The sequence below is a fragment of the Pelmatolapia mariae genome, linkage group LG16_19 (genome assembly GCF_036321145.2).
Source record: "Pelmatolapia mariae isolate MD_Pm_ZW linkage group LG16_19, Pm_UMD_F_2, whole genome shotgun sequence".
Lineage (NCBI taxonomy): Eukaryota > Metazoa > Chordata > Actinopteri > Cichliformes > Cichlidae > Pelmatolapia > Pelmatolapia mariae.
Window position 1 is genome coordinate 20,248,073 of NC_086241.1, and position 16,607 is coordinate 20,264,679.

Below are 16,607 nucleotides of genomic sequence, written 5' to 3' on the forward strand. Positions count from 1 at the left end.
AGTCCTCCTCACTCTGACAGTTTTTTTCCTCGCCTTTCTCATGTTTCTCTCTTGTCCTTCTTTCTTCTTCTGGCCAGCAGTGATAATGAACTGAAATGAATGAACTCTTTCAGCAATCAACGGACTAGATGATGCTGAAGTGATTACTGCAGTCTTTTGTCATTTGTTGACTCTTAAACTGTGAAATTACAAACAATCCTGTTTACATGGCTGCCACTTTAGTCCAGCCAACCTATGCTTCAACGTCAAAATAAAAAATAGCTGCATGAATCTTGATCAACCACTTAATCAGAATTTTCTTTTGTCTTGATTGTCAGTTTTATTGGACTTTGTCTAAGGCGAGAGAATTACACTTTTAGAGTGGGGAGCTTTTTACCATATTTGAGGGCGTATCGAGCTGACTGAACTCCCAAACAGATCGTGTTTGTCTTTATAACTGCCTACATTCACGATACAACTGTAGCTGAATAATAAATTAATGGGAATGACACACGTGATTGGCAGGGAGCTCCAAAGCAGATTGCAGGTCTTGTCACACTGGTGGGTGACTGTTTCAGATCTTTGAAACAAACACTTGAAACAAACAAGTCGTCATACGGGTTTGAACACTACTATAAACTTTTTATTTAATGGCTGTAATGCTTTGATTCGTATAATCACTCAGAAAATGCCTGAATTTTGGTGTTGACAGCAAAGCAAAGCATTTTTATGTGCCTTCCTTTGAAGAAAAAAATTGCTTTGGTTTTTTCTTTTTTTTTTCTTTTTTTTTTACAAAAAAATGTTTCCATTTTCAAAACTGTTTCATCTATGATTTTTTTTCTTTCTGGCAAAAAATAAGTTGCTCTTCTATACAAAACCAGCTGATTAGTCACTACCAGGTGAAAATCAAAAGGTTTGTTATTTTGCATCGTATACCTGTGTGTTCATAAAATACTCCAGCAAAAAAATTCAGAAAACAAGATTCAGCATGGTGTGAGCCAGCAACTGAACACAACAGGTATTATTTTGTTTGTGCTTGTTAGTTTAAAAATGAATGGGTCAAAGATGAAATTGCCTGCCATGTCTGAAGCCCATAAATCTGATTTATAAGAACATGCAATTCTGCAGTTGTGACTGTTAGGTCAGTGCCTGGGAGCTGCTGAAGCTCACAGGCTCAGCATAGCTTGTTAACACCTGTCTGTTATTGAGTCACCCTGGCATAGCTGACTGGTACTGGGACTGATACCATTTTACCTTCATCTGTTCGACCTCTGTTCATCATTGTATATTCAATTTGTTTTCCACTAATGCACTATGACAGGCCGCAATGTCCTTGAAATAATTGAGGCAACCTTTTATGTCACTGATGCATAGTAACAAACTATCAAATGGAACAAAGTGGTGCTTTAGTAAGACCAGTAACAGGATAAATGAGAGAGGATAATGCTGTTTGACCTCTTTTCTGCATTTATAGGTAGTTTCTCTGTGATCTGCAGATCACATTGTGCATCGCATTGTGCAGAGAAATGCTTAAATCTTCTCCCTGCAGGCAGCAATCCACCTTAGAATTAACTAACATTGATGCTATGTTATTAACTGGTATTAAGAATATTAGATAGTCTGCCATTTAATTTAAACCTGGCTTGAGCTGCTACTGTGTAATGATCAGATTGCACAGTTATTCCGTTTAGAATGTGATTCAAAAAGATTTAACACATAATGTGTGTGGCTTAGGAAATATTAGTGTAGTTATTAGTTCAGTAATTTGTCAGTTGTATTAGTGTAGTGGTCTGTAATCTTGTCAAAAAGTAACAAAAATATTGTTTGAGGAAATTTAGCAAATTTCTCAGTGCTGTTTAATCTTCTTGTTATTAATATATTTTAAAATATTATTTTAAAAGCGAAACATGGGCTAAAGTATTTAATGGTGTGATCATGTTTGAGAACAGTAGACATAGATCTATACCCATATGTCTCTCATTGCTTTAGTAGCAGTTCAAGAAAACCAGCATGAGTGCTGCGCCATGCAGGAGATCAGTTTGTCTGAACCGTGTAGACATTAGATGAAATACTCTTGAGAAGGTAGATAGGACAGGCGTTTCACCATCTAAATGATGTAGCTGTTTGCATTGCCAATGAATATACGTTGACCTTTTTGATTACATTTGAGTGTAACTTGGTATGTACTCTGTCAACACCAATACTGATACTAATACTAATCTTACCATAAAACCTGCAGAAAAAAATGTGCATAAAAATATGATCAAAATAACTCTGACAGCAGATTGTAAGAGTACACACAGAATACAGAGAGAAAAATATAGAAAGCTTGGGCAGTATGTTAAAAATTGTCTACTGGCCACCATCAACAACAGACAGTTGCAGTTTTTTGATACATGTGCAGTGCCACCCACTCCCCCATGCATGCACATGCATGAATGAGCTTGCCGCAAAAAAAATAAATAAATAAACTCACATACTTGGGATTATTTTTGTATTAGACCAGACAAACAGGATAGACTGAGGCACCAGATGGTAAACCCTGGCAACATTCGGTCACTGGAGAAAAATGTGAAAAATGTGTACTCCCAGATTGGCTGGCCAGAAGTTACTGGAAGTTGCTGGGTGATGCTGAGTAAAATCAGTCACAGAGAGGGTCCTGCACCAAAAACTTCTTTGTGATTGCTTTGGCCACTAGCAGAATGCTCGAGTGACCTGTAGTTTGCTGGGAAGAGGCCAACTTGTCCACAAACACTTTCTAACTGAGTAGAAGTTGAAACATGCTGGCTTTAGCAGTAAGGCTGCTCTAAATTTGAAGGTAGAAATTCTCAGATTCCAGTTTGTGACACACTTTCTCAGGTTTCGCTACCTCTCTGTGGTTATTTCGTAAGTAGTTGTAGACAGATCTCCTGTTCAAACTATGGGTGACTACAGCAGTCTGTTAGCAAGCAAAGCAGTGGGGAGTATAGCAACCACTCACAACTAGTGGGGAATAATTGTTTTTCCCTAGGGACCAGTGGTTGCCAGGAGGTCACCAACGAGTCTCTAGGAACTAGATGAAGAACACCTTGAAGCTTCTGAATGAACAAACAGATGGGGTTAACAAATATCATTAAGTTAATGGTGATGCGCACCAAGTTAGCAGCTAGCTTGTCTAGTATGGATTGAGCTAGCTTCTTAGCTCAAAAATGTTTTGGACACCATACAATACCAGGTCCCCATGGGACTAGTCATTACCAATTAGAGTCTCAATCAGTGTCTCCACTGTCGTTCTCCACAACCTAAAGGGAGAATCTTGCTCCAGTATTCATCAATTGTGCTCTACAAGTTAATTATTTTTTATGCCCTCACAGCACAAGTTGGCAATGGTTTGGTCATAATTGTATGACCTAACCTAATATAGAGGATTTTAAATTGAATCCCAAATGAAGAAAGTACTGTCAGTAGCACAATTACCATAAATTAAAAATGATACCAATGTAAGAAAAACAGGACAGATTAGCAAAATGATAATAACACTTGGTGCAGTGAAAAAATCAACAAAAAAGAACAAAAAAATATGATTGCAGCTGTTAAACAGATAATTAAAAAAAATTACACGAAATAGCAAATTATGTTTGGTGTATGTTTACTTGAGCACCTTGTGTCAATAGCATGATACAATATATGGGATTGTAAGTAGCTGGAACAGATTTACACAAATAAATCTATCACATGGAAATGAGAAATACTTAATTCACAGTCTCCTTTAATATATAATACCTCACACTTCCCAGTGCTAAGTGCCTTTGGCTTTGCCTTAATTAGGAACATTTCCTGCACCTTGGATCCTTCACCACTGAACTCAGTTGAAGAGATCAGATGTAAGGAGAAATGTACTCACTCTCTAGGGTGTCAAGCACAAAATTCATGGTGGTAACACAGTTGCAGCATTGATTGACACCTGAGGGTGATGATGGCAGAGTGACCGCTATGTCAAAGTGAATGAAATTTATGATCTGTGCATCAAACGCTGCCTTAGTGAAAACCTGTCAGTGCTGCACAGAAGAAGAAGAGAGCCTCATTCTCTACCAGAAACAGCATGTGCTACAGTGTGAGTGACTTTGAAACAATAAAGACATAGATAGATAATGCCAAGAAAAAAGATTGTGGATAGTTACACAAGTGACTGCCGCCGTGTTTTCCTGTGACAGAGATTTAGATGGCTGTTATATACAATGGAGTCCTTACATCTGTTGTTTTTATCTCTTTTCTTCACTCTATCTCACTGCTTACTTGTGGCTGCAGAGAGATAGAAATGATCATTACGTGTCACCAATTTATTGTCCTGTCTCTGTTGCCACAGACTTGACTTCCCTTCTAGGGTGATGTCTCACTTTGAAACTCTGTTTTACAGTACCTCATGTTCCAGTTTTCCAGCAAGCCACCGCTTTCTGATACGGCATCTTAAGTCTCTATTACTGCAGGCGCAGATAACATGTGCCATTAATGCTTAAAGACATTTAGATGGGAACTCATGACATTCCCCTGTCAGAATGTACTGCTGTGCGATCTCCATTTCAAAAGTGATAATGGGATAGTCATTGTGTTATCCCAAAAACACTTTACTACTTGGCTTGCAAGTGCAGTAAAGATGTAAATTTGTCTGTTGTCTCTGTGTTTGTGTGCAAACACATGCAGCAGTACGATTGAATTACTCTGCATAGTGCAGTCTTTGCACACACTTGAACACAGGCACCTGATTTTACTCCGGTAGTTGTTGTAGTAGTTGCTCAAGCTGTACTTTGCATACGATGCAGCGAGCAGTTGCTTTGACCTGATTTCCTATGACAGGAATTACTCGAGTATCCAGTCTGACACACATACACACAAATCTAACTCCCAGTGTGTCTTTTCTTTTCCCCCAGTCTCTTTCAAGTTCGCTCTGTTACTCCCCTCTGTTCGCCACCAACGCGGAGTGAACCTCACCTGCTTCTCACGTGCTTTAATCCCATCTCTGCTCGCTCATATTTGACAGCGATTGTGCCTCAGAATCTCACACGGGAAAATCAGCATAATATTCAGGCTGTAGATGTGTAAGCGCCACGCCACAGATTTCTAAAACGTGTGTCGCAATCCAGATTGATTCACACACTGCACACCCTGTTAACCTCTACTACAATCATCCATTTTTTTTAAGTGTGTTTCAGCTTCTCTCTGTTCTTGTTCTCGCTGTGTCTCTTCTTCCTCCTTCTTTCTCACATTCCCATCCTGCACAAATCCCTTTTTAACACAAAGCTTAGTAAATGCAAATCAGCCTTAAAGGACAAAATCATAGAGATCGCCCTACAGACACACATAGTTCATATTGCACCATGCCCTGTGGTGTGTTGCTGCATGATAAGTGCATTATAGTGGCGTCTAAACGTACTGCGCTCAAGCTCCAACGTTCTATAAACTATCTTTATCCGTAGTAAATTTAAGGCTAGTTTAAGACCGCTGATGAACACTTAACCTGTCACCACACCAAAAGCCGCACTGCAGCAGCTTCGCCTCTCTTTCTCTCTATGTCTTTAGCTGTCCTATCAAATTTAACACTCCCCTCTCTTTTTGCCTCTTGCTTATTTTTCTTTCTCTTGCTCCCCCTGCTGTGTCTGCAATTCTTCAGTTTAATCAAACAGCCCTCCTCACAATCTGTCTGTCTCGCTCTCTCTGCGTTATATCTATAATATAGGTTAGCTCAATGGATCCTTTCTTGCCGCCTTTTTTTTGGGGGCTGAGAAGGTAGAGGATAGTCCAAAGAAGCGTGCATCTGTATGAGTCACTGCATATGTGTGTGTGTGAAGAAAACCAGGAGGGGGGTGTGTAAGGAGGCGAAGAGCATTGCGTCATTGGGGGTGTGTTGAACAGGAGGTGGGCTGAGCCGGCTGCCAGTCAGTGACGACAGTGGAGCACGTGTGTTGGCTATGGCTGGGAAGACGTTGTGCAGCGGTTATCCGGCTGTAGGCGAGAAGAGCTAGAAACAGCCGCAGCTCCGTGTTGCTGAAGGGGTGACCGAGAGAGTGCATGTCTGTGTGTGTGTGTGTGTGAGAGTGTGTGTGAGAAAGTGAGAGATGAACCGTATGCATGTAGATGCTGCATGAGCTGCAACCGGAGCTGCTACTGGTGGTGGTGAATAATGCAGACAGGGGAACAGAGTTTGGATAGCATGCAGTGAGCCAGATTAATAATGTATCGTGCCGGTTATGAGCTCTGCTTTAGTTAGTTTTTCTGGAACCTGTAGCTGCCTACTATCTGCCTGCCTTCCTCACTCACTGACTCCCCTGCATACCTTTCTGCCTGCCTGCCTTCCTACCTGACTGTTGGACTGTCTGACTTGCTCAGAAAATGTCTCACTACCATTTCATCAAATGTTGTAAGTAGCCATTCAGCAGTTCTATATTTATGCATGCAAGTAGACTTGTCAGCCATGGGTGTGTGTCTGTTGCATTAGCACTTACTGTATGTTCAGGCTGCCATACTGTATGAGTTCACATGCTTAAGAATTCTGGTCATTTGCTGCAGACGCAGCAGCGGTGTGGTCTAAACTTCAAATGGGTATTTGTGCCCCCCGTGTGTGTGTGTGTGTGTGTTCGTGCAGTAAGTGGGTGTGTGAGCTTGCTGCAGAGAGCTGCTGGCATCCAGTTGACCGGTGAATGCGGCAGGTAGCAGCAAAACGAAGGAAAGAAAGATGAAGTAGAGCCACAAAGATGCAGATCCCACGAGTGTCTGGCATATTCACATCACACTAACAGACTCACAGAGAGAAAGTGGTTTCAAGGAGAGAAAGACAGATGGAGAGAAAACTGATGGTGGTTTAGAGGAGCACGGGAGAGAGGGAGGGGATGGCATTATTGGGAAAGGGATGGAAGGAGTGACATAAGGAATGTGGCCAAATTTTGAGTGATAGATGCAGATATTTGAGAGGCAACAGCAAGGAAGACCGGAAAAAGGGAGAATATAGGAGGAAAGATAATTGAGTGCTATGATAGAGATGATGCAGGCTGTCAAAGTCTCTCCTTCACTCTAAGAACCCACCTCACCCCTTAATCATCCACATCCCCTCTCCTACATATCCTGCATATTTATGGTGTCTGCAGCTTGCAGACACCATAAATGTGAGTTTGTGTGCATGTAACTGTGTATGTGTATGTGTGGTATTTTGCAATTTACAAGCTCCTGCAATGCTGTTTGTGTTATTAGCCGAAGCCTGCTGGAGCCTGCATGGGATGCTCTACATTTAATCAATAACTGATAGCTTGGAGATGGGATGGCAGAAGAAGAAAGCTCACGCTTTCTTTCCCCGTCTCTCTCTCTCTCTCTCTCTCTCTGTATATCCACTTAATCCATATCCCAGATTCATTCAGACCCATTTCCGATTAGTCCTTTCCTGGTCTGGTGTATTTGTCCACAACCATTCATCACATAGTAGCAAGAGTCAGTGTATCTTGTTATTTTGACCACTTAGTGCAGACATTATGTCCTAATATTTGAAAATAAATTGCAGGTTATTAAAAGGTGATGTGATGTGCTGTGCACGAAATTTTATGTGGAAAGTGAAGTGCACCTTACTAGAAGCTGAACAAAAATGTTCAGTTTCTAGTGATATACTCTCCTCGTTTTTAGCCTATTTTTATACCCATCTATCTTACATGCTTTGTACACCTACAGTTCATGTGTGGGCTGTCTGCCCTAATATGTCATCTTATTTGTTGTCTGTCATGGACTGGGAGTTTATGGATTTGTGTGACTGTAACCTTGAATGTATGCTTAATAGATGATGTATTGGGGTGACAAAGAGTGTGAAGGATACAACCAGGCTGACCAAGGAACAAGCAGTAGGAACAGTGAGGACAGAGACTGAGGCAAGAAACAGTCAGCTGATCAGAAAACGATAATCAATATTATTGGGGGGGTGGGTGGGGGTATTAAAAAGTTCAAGTTATTGAACAAAATATCAGTATGATCTAGATGTGACTGTTGCTGCATTTTTTTAATTTTACGTAAAAATGATTAATTGTTGTAATCGAGGAAATAACATGCCACTTCTTCTCCTGGGTTTGGACTGAAAAGTATTCTGAGGTGTGCGCATGTGTATGTGCAGGTGTGATGCACTGCACGTGTCTGGTCTTGATGGTCTGTTTCATCTTTTTCTTCTTCTTTTTTATCTTCAACTCTGCAGTGAATGAAATAGATGCGATGAAACAATACACACCAGTGTCAAATTAAAGGAAAAAACCCTTAATCCTTGAACGCCTACAGCAAGGTCATCCTCTGATATGTCGTAGGAGGTATTTTGATGACACTGTTAAGATTCACGTGTATCTTTCCTGGGTAGAGTCACTATAAATTAATGCAAGATTGCTCAAATTGATCCCTTTTAACCTATCATGAAGCATTCCTTTCCTGTGGTAGTGGTCTCTCTCAAAATTATAATGCTTCCCCTTCCGTAGATCATGAAGGATCACTGATTGGTTTAATAACTATAAAATTAATATGAATCACATACTGTCTTCACAGCCAATACCTCTCAGCCAAATTGAAGATCTATGTGAGACTATAGATGAACGACCATCATGTGAGGGGATATCCTTTGGCAGAGTGATGTTTAATTCCCCACAGAAGAGATATAGAGACTCACTGAACTAATGTCATGTTGCAGTTAAGCTACTCTGTAGGCATGTGGTGATCCAACACCTTATTAAAACAATTTATGATGGTTTTTCCTTTAATTTGTCACGTGTGCATATAAGAACAGGAGAAAAATAAGGCAACAACTGTGGGACTGAGAATGCAAGACTGTGGAGACACATTGTCGTATATTATTAGAAAAAGCAGTAGGTTGAGTGTGTTTCAACCGTTAGCCAAGTTCCCAAAATAAAATACAGTTGAAGCACCTGGCATGAGCAGTATAATAATGACCCCCACCCACCACTCCCGTCTGGAACTTGAATACAAAAGAGCGCTTTTTTTACATGTCTGTCCAGAGCAGATGGCACTGATGTATTGTGAAGGAAGTGTGTGTGTGTGTGTGTGTGTGTGTGTGTGTGTGTGTGTGTGTGTGTGTGTGTGTGTGTGTGTGTGTGTGTGTGTGTGAGAGAGACAAACCGGGTTGGGGGCAGGTGTTTAAATGAATGTGTAGATGTATATCAAACAAAAACAAACAAAAAAAGCACACAGAGGCATCTTTTTGTCTGCTAGGACGTCTTTGTTTCTGCCTGATAAAAATCCAAACACACCTCGGCCCCTTCGAATGAGAGCTGCTGGTATACTGTAAAAAGTAACAGCAATGTACTTACGCCCCTCGACAGTTAAGGACTTCTTTTATTGTTAGGTTGCTTTTCACTGTTGAAAGAAAAGCCCCAGTTTAAAGTCTCAGAAAGTTGGCTCTAGTGCCAAGATTCTCAGGTGGTAGTGCAAGTGCTGGACTGGGGGACAAGTGTGCATAGCTCTTATGCATATTCCACTTATATGAGATAACTTGCAACACTCTCTAATGAGGAAAAACAATGGAAAACTAACATCACAGATACAAAGTAAGAAACAGACAGAAAACACCCTGGGAGAGAAATAAAATAATAATGTGTGTCTGATACTGTTATTTCCTCTGACGGTAAAGTGTGACCAGTCACAGTCTGGAGCTCTGGAAAAATAAGATATTTAAGACCTGATAAAGTTGTGACAAAGAAACAGAAGGTGTTGGAAAGCATGCAGTGCTTCAAAAGTGCCCTGCTAACAGTATTTTTCACCTGCTGAAAACACTGATGTGTGCTCAGTCACCCTAAAAGAGAAGCAGACAGATGACGGAGAGAAAGAGCGCTACATCAGTGAACAGACAAAAATACTCAAAGTAAGAGAGAACTAAATCAAAAGTGGGCAAAGAAGAAAAAAAGACAAACACAATAAAAGAAGAACAGTTTGAGAAATGTAAGGAGTGGGATATAACATGCCCAAAGAGACATAAGTTAGTGAGTCATTGTCTGTGCAAAGACTATCTTGTCTTCATGTTTTGCTTGTCCTCTGGGCTGACTATGACCTGAATTTGTCATATTATCAGTGCTGTCATGACAGTTCGTCTTCTGTTTGCACTTTAACTTACTTTGTAACAGATTATTATTCCTAAAAGTGTTAGCATCTTTTGTTTTTTTATATTTCTACATGAGCTCTTTTGGTCTTCCGAGGCTTGGCCCACCTGCTGTAGAGTCCCTCTACTTTACATCACCCAAGCAGACCAGAATAAGTTTAGCAGCTGCCTTGTGATGAGATCTGTTTGGCTACGTTCCACTGAGAGGCAGATAGATTATGCACAGTCAGGAGAATTGATACACTCTGTTAGGACAGAAAAAAAACAGCACATAAAATATTGTGGTGTCTCGCACAACCCACCCCAGGGCTAAACAATGAGCAAATATCCTTCACAGCCAGGATGCTAAATGATTGCCTGCACACAACTGGGCAAAATGCTGACACAAACACAAAAGGATGCAGCTTGGTTTAAAAAAATGTTTTTAACAGCGTAAATCAGGATGCCATCATTCGCAAATTATTAAAACTGTTAACTATCTGAAAATTACCTGAGAAAATCATGTAGTCATTAAATGCCCGCAACACAAAGGTCAGGGCAGGAAGATTGGAAAGGTCGTGTAATGAAAACAAATAAAAAAAATTAGACTAATTAGTAAAATGATTGGCTATAAAAGGAAGAGCATCCCAGAGAGGCTGATAGTTTCAGAAGTAACGATGGGAGGCTTTTACCACTTTGTGAAAGAGCGAGTGGGAAAATTGTTCAGCAATTTCAGAATACTTTTTTAAATTTAAAATCAGCAAAGAATTTATTCTTTTATGTGCAAAGTTTAGAGCTGTACTAAACAAAATAATCACACTTACTCTGCACTAATTGTTTGGCGTATGGAGTGCAGCATATTTTCTAGAATTATTGTCCTCAGTGAATTATAAATAAGCATAAAAAGGAGCTCTTGATTTGTTTCTTATATTTTATTTTTGCTTTTGTGCCTTAAGGCAAAGCTACACAGATTTTTTTTATGTTTTTCTCTTCTTTGTTAAGCACATTAAGTTTACATAATAAAATGTGCTATATAAATAAAATTGCTATAAAAAGCTGATATTTACAGCACACATTACCGCTTCAACACACCTGAGGATATGGATGCTTCTTATTATCTGAGACATGTTTACTACATAAATAAATAAATAAATAAGATCTCAGTGTGCTAACTACTTTTTTTTTTAAATGTAAGGCATTCTGGATAATAACTTTCTTCAAATTTATTCTGAACAAGTAAAATTCATAAGAGAACATCTGTGATGTTTGCAAGAGAAATGTTTTGAATGTCCATTCATCCTCATTACTTTTTAAAGGGTGTGTTTGTGGTTTAGTTTTCCTCTCGCTGGGGTGTTGATGATTTCTCCCAAATGATTTAGTAGCAAAGTAAGCTAAGATCAAAATACACATATTTAATGTAGGGCACAATTTTTTTTGGTTCAGTATCTTGGTGAAGAAAGCTGAAGAACTCAGCTGACACTGTTTTGTTGCTGTGAGTATTTACAGTTATTACATAAAGATATCCTCCACTATGACCCAATGCTATCGCGTTACATCTCTTTAACCTCATTATGCTAGACTGAAAACAAGATCACAGGACAGATCCGATCACTGAGCACCTGCCCATATTCATTTGTTATCCAAAAATAGAACTACATCAGCCGGTGATTCAGCATAAGAGCTGCTGAGGAAACAAGCAATAAAGCAATAATAAATTCTGCTATTCCCCCTGTGATATCACTTTCCCTTCCAATGAGGGAGACAGCTTGGTCTGTGTAGCAGCTGCTACTGATAGACGCTGGAGTTTGTACAGCTGTGGCCGGATGAACGTGTCAAAAAAAAGGAAAAAAAAAGATTATTAGAACAAATCAAGGTGAAAATATGACAGTTGAAAAATGACAGTTCTGCTGCACACTGATGATATGTTCATACTTTTCAGCGATGCGTCTTGCTGATTGTTGAACTGTGAAAAGGTTTATACTTGACATTTTGACCGAAAACGCACCCACACAGAGTGCTTCTTTGACATGATATGATTGAGTCAGCGTACACTCTCTGCTAAAGCTGAACAAATGTAAACATTGCATAAGTTTGACCTAGCAGTCTCTATCGAGCTGGCCAAGTACAAAGCTGTGAAGCCGTGTGGGTGATAAATCCTCGACTGCTTTTGATAAAGTGTTGTCTCCTTATCTGAGTAACACCGGCTATTTTCTGACCAAGGCTCGTTTGCATATCATCCAAAAAAATCAAGAAGTCGACCCAGAGACCACAGCCCTAATAATAAATCTGGAAGATTCAGAGTATCCACGCAAATCTCTGCTTGTCAGGAACAAGACTTAAAATAAATGACATGCACAGCTGCATCTTTAGGTAAATTTGTTTCTGTGTTTAATCAGAGAGCATTCTCTCATTTACTGTGTAAACTATTATGGCAGACTTACCCATGTGGGGCCCATGTGGGCACCGTAGCAATTTTGCTCTTTTGTGTGGGGTGTCTGGGGCCCTCCACATAGGACATGTTTAGCGGGATAGTGTTTTCACTCATTCACCAGATTGTCCTCCTCACTGAAGCATGGACAGCTTGCATTCAGAACTTGAATGAAAACAAATCTTATGTAAATAAATGACAAATGACGTAACATAATTTTTTTGAGATAAAACATTACTAATGTTATTTTGCTGTTTCTGGCTTTCTCTCTTTGTCTCTAGGTTGCTTCCAGCTATGTAACGTCTTTCGCCAGAACATGGAGATAGACCAGTGTCTGCTGGAGTCTCTTCCCATTGGCCAGCGCCAGAGGCTGGTCAGGAGGATGCGCTGTGAACAAATAAGGGCGTACTATGAGAGAGAAAAGAGCCTTCAGCGCCAGCAAGGTGGAGTCAAGGTTCGAGCCCTGCCCACGCACCGCAAGAAGCACCATGTCCGCTTCAGGCCCGCCGATATTATACAGGATGCCATCGTTCATCATAATGACAAAGAAGGTGTGTGTTCGGATTTTTCTGCAAGTGGGCGTGTCTGCTTCTGGTTAACATGAGGGTGACAAGAGGGTAGCAGAGATGGCAATACCTGATTTTGAGAGCAAAGTGTTGAAAAAAATCCCACCTACATCTGCTGTTCAGTGACACTGACAGAGAGCTAGATGACTTAAGAATGTTCTTCAACAGATAAAGAAAGAACGTGATGCGGCTGTTTGATTGGCTGATAGTTAATAGTCCATCAAAGCATTTAAAAATGGTTAAAAACCTTTCTTGTGGCTTCAGAATGACTGTGATTTTACTGATGTCGGCGAAAAGCGCCGTTGTCTGCCCTCCTGTGTCTGTTTCTGTGTCTGAGAATGTTTCTTTGTTCCTGTCTGTGTGTGTGTTTATTTATCTGTTACCAGCCAGAGAAAAAGGAGTCTGCAAGCTTTCCTCAGACAATAAAAACACACTAACTTCTGATGCTGACATCATTCTGTCACAAAAAAAAGCCTCTTGAAATTTAAAGGGTATTCACATTTTACTCCAAAAGGCACATCTTTTTGTCCAACCTTACCATTTTTCTTTTTGTTTATGACAGTCACTTGCCAGTCACCGACACAGCTGTCTGAGCATATCTCTGTCAGTCCTTCCGGCAGATTTTGCAGGTCACTGTGTTAATCTCTGCTCCCTGGCTGCCAGTAAGATTCAGCTGGGGTCTGTGGGAGCAGCTGGTGTGCCACTGCAAAAGCCAACCTGAAACAGGGTTCATTGGCTTGGCATGGATCGCATACTCCTCTGCCTAATCACCTAAGCCCCACCATGGTGCTCAAGTGGTACCAGGCCGCCGTTTGTCTTGCTATGTGAGGGCTTTGTGACCATTTGGTGCTCAAAACAAGCACTGGCTCCAAATGAAACAAAATAGTAGATTCATGCAGAGGCGTCTGTAGATAAGGGAACACTTCATTTCTTTTTTCTTTGAAGAAAAATACTGCCTTTAAGATTCATCAGTGTTCTTTTTATGCTAGCCTGTCTGGTTCTTTTGGGTCAGTGCCTCTGCGTAAGGATCTGTCCAAACCACTTAACACTTGGAAGTTGGATCCATCAGCACTCAGTACTATATCCTGACAATGCCTCTTCTTTAGTATTCTTCAGTGGTGCTGGTGCTCGAAGTGATAAGTTTTTCTCACTATCTCTGCTCGTGTTAGCCTTTTTTATAAAGAGCGATAGGATTTGCTTCAGGCCAGGACTGTCCCCAGAGTAATGTGGGAACATATTTGGCACTGGCAAACTTAAACTCAGGGTTAGAAATTAGCAATAGCTATGAACTCTGTGTGCCGCACATCAGTTTCATGCTCTATACTGGAACTATAACTATGTGTATCATGCCTGGCTGATTTCCAAAAAGCTGTTGTTGGGGTTTAAACACTGTCACCATTTAAGCAGTAGATCATATACTGTATGACTGCCAAAAAAAGCCAATATTTTAATTATTTTATGCTTTCAGCATTACAATTAAGCTATCATTTCATGGATCCCTTCTAGAGTAATCTATAGTGATATACTATATTACATTGCAACAGCAAATAAGGCACAAAAACAGGCCAACTTTAGCTGATAGGCACTTGTATCTTTAACATGTCTGTTATCTTGAATATATTTAAATATCTCAACTTAATTTGTCATTATCAGCGACGTCTGCTCCAGACAGGGATGATTATTAAAAAATAATTAAAGATGTTTAGGTGACTCATAGTTCTTTAACTGTGACTGAAAAAGACACAAAAAGAGAGATTAGCAAATAAGACTCAGCCTTAACTAAAAAATAAAATTTAAAAAAATCGAGGCACGAGGTGCTGAAACTTTGTCTGCTGACACGGCAGCCAGATAATAAGAGATGCACACACACTTAACACACACGCAGTCACAAAAGGATTTTGTTTTTCTTATCATTCGTCTTGTACAGGAAGTAAGATGAGGGAGAGAGAAGAGGGAAGGGCAAACACACTGAGAAAAGGGAACATTGGAAAATGGATGAAACTAAATAACAGCAACAAAGATGCTTTTGGATTACGAAGGATATCGCAGGGTTAAGGTTAAATATACCACGGACACACAGCTCTAGCTGTAGATCTGAGAATACTGCAGGTCATCTTCGTTCACGGGTTTATCTGTCATATGCAAACATCTGGCTCGCTTGTGTTTTGACATTTGGTGAAACTGCTTCTTTTTTTTTTAAAGCAATCATCAGAATGTGAAGCTGTTGCTCTCGTAACCATGGAACCTACTACTAATATTTACCATGTCTTAACTTTCCAAAAATGCCATTTATTGATATTTTGTGCTGGTTTCTCCAACTTTGGTTATCAAATCTTAAGAGGTTTTTGGTACCTCTTTTTGATTGGTACCATTCAAAAACTCATCTTAAGACACCTGTGGACTGTATCTGCATCTTTCTTTGAAGCACTTTCTTTAAAAACCGAAATCTCATGAGCTCCAGTGTTGCACTGTGCACCCCATTCATATATCAGATCTTACATAGAAAATCACCAGTACTTTGTTATCTTAGAATGATTTGTTGTTTTCTAATGATTATTGTTGTTTTGCATGCATGTGTGAAGCCTGCAGCTCTGCTTTAGAACATGCATTCTTTAGACCAGTACTGTTTAATGGCTTGTCATTTAAGACATTCATAGCCTCATGATCCTTTAGTGTCTCTTGTATCCTGGCCTTTTTAGCTGCCGCAGACCTCGGGTCAAACCTACTTTTCTCCTGCTGGCAGTAAAGATTACCTGTATTATGCAACCGTATGCATTCACAGTCCCCTCAGTGGGGACTCCAACTCAAGTCAGAAATATTGTTATTTGGATCGGTCTCTGCACCAGTGGGCGAGCATGTTTCCCCTGTGCTTGTGCTGCGTGTCTGTTCAGTGTGCACTATATGGAAGTGTAATTACTGTGTGAAGTGTGTCTGAATGGCCATCTTTCATTATTGATCAATGTGTATAGATCCATCCTGCAGGCACAGCACAGGGACTCATAGTGCAATCACTTCTCCACAGTCAGGAAGTCGGGAAAGTGGAGGTAATAAAAGCTTCCAGTCATGTGGAGTGTTTCGGAGCACTCCTTAGAAACATATCACACCTAAAGTACTAAACACCATGTGTAGCGTGTACAGTGTATATCAGTGAAGCAAAGCTTCAATACAAAGTTTAAGGAATCCACTTGACACTGCCCGCGAAATACATTTTAACTCAAAGGAATTCTCTGTTATATCCATAATCATAACTATATCCATCTGTTATCATTAGATACTGTATGCCGGATGTGCTGGACCACAGCTGAAGTCACTGTGATGTGTAGTGTAGTCTTATGGGAAGTTTCAGACACTTAGCTGTGTTTTGTTAGCCTTCCATCTATATATAATCTCCCCTAGATGGTGAAACTTAAACCAGAGAGGAAGAAAAATAAGTAAATATGTTAGGGATGTTAGGGAGCATCAGTTGATATCGCCCTCAGTGCACCACACTGGGATTAAAAGGGTGTCAGACATCTGTCATGTTTTTGACAGAACAGGGCCTAGGCCCACAGAG

The 16,607-nt window shown here is 40.2% G+C and overlaps 1 protein-coding gene across 6 annotated transcripts in view; it reads left to right on the top strand.

Annotated features, from left to right (window-relative positions):
* myo16 (myosin XVI) overlaps window positions 1-16,607 on the top strand; it is a 107,631-nt gene that overhangs the window by 12,677 nt on the left and 78,347 nt on the right. For 4 of the 6 annotated variants that reach the window (XR_010096508.1, XR_010096509.1, XM_063498033.1 and 1 more), the window contains exons 1-2: window positions 5,999-6,373; window positions 12,770-13,039. Coding sequence is in view for 4 of the 6 variants with exons in the window: in XM_063498033.1 (XP_063354103.1) it covers window positions 6,346-6,373; window positions 12,770-13,039 (298 nt within the window). In the remaining 2 variants the exon portion in view is untranslated. Of the gene's footprint in view, window positions 1-5,998; window positions 6,374-12,769; window positions 13,040-16,607 lie in introns of those variants that run through there. The other 2 variants (XM_063498035.1, XM_063498036.1) reach the window with 1 other exon arrangement.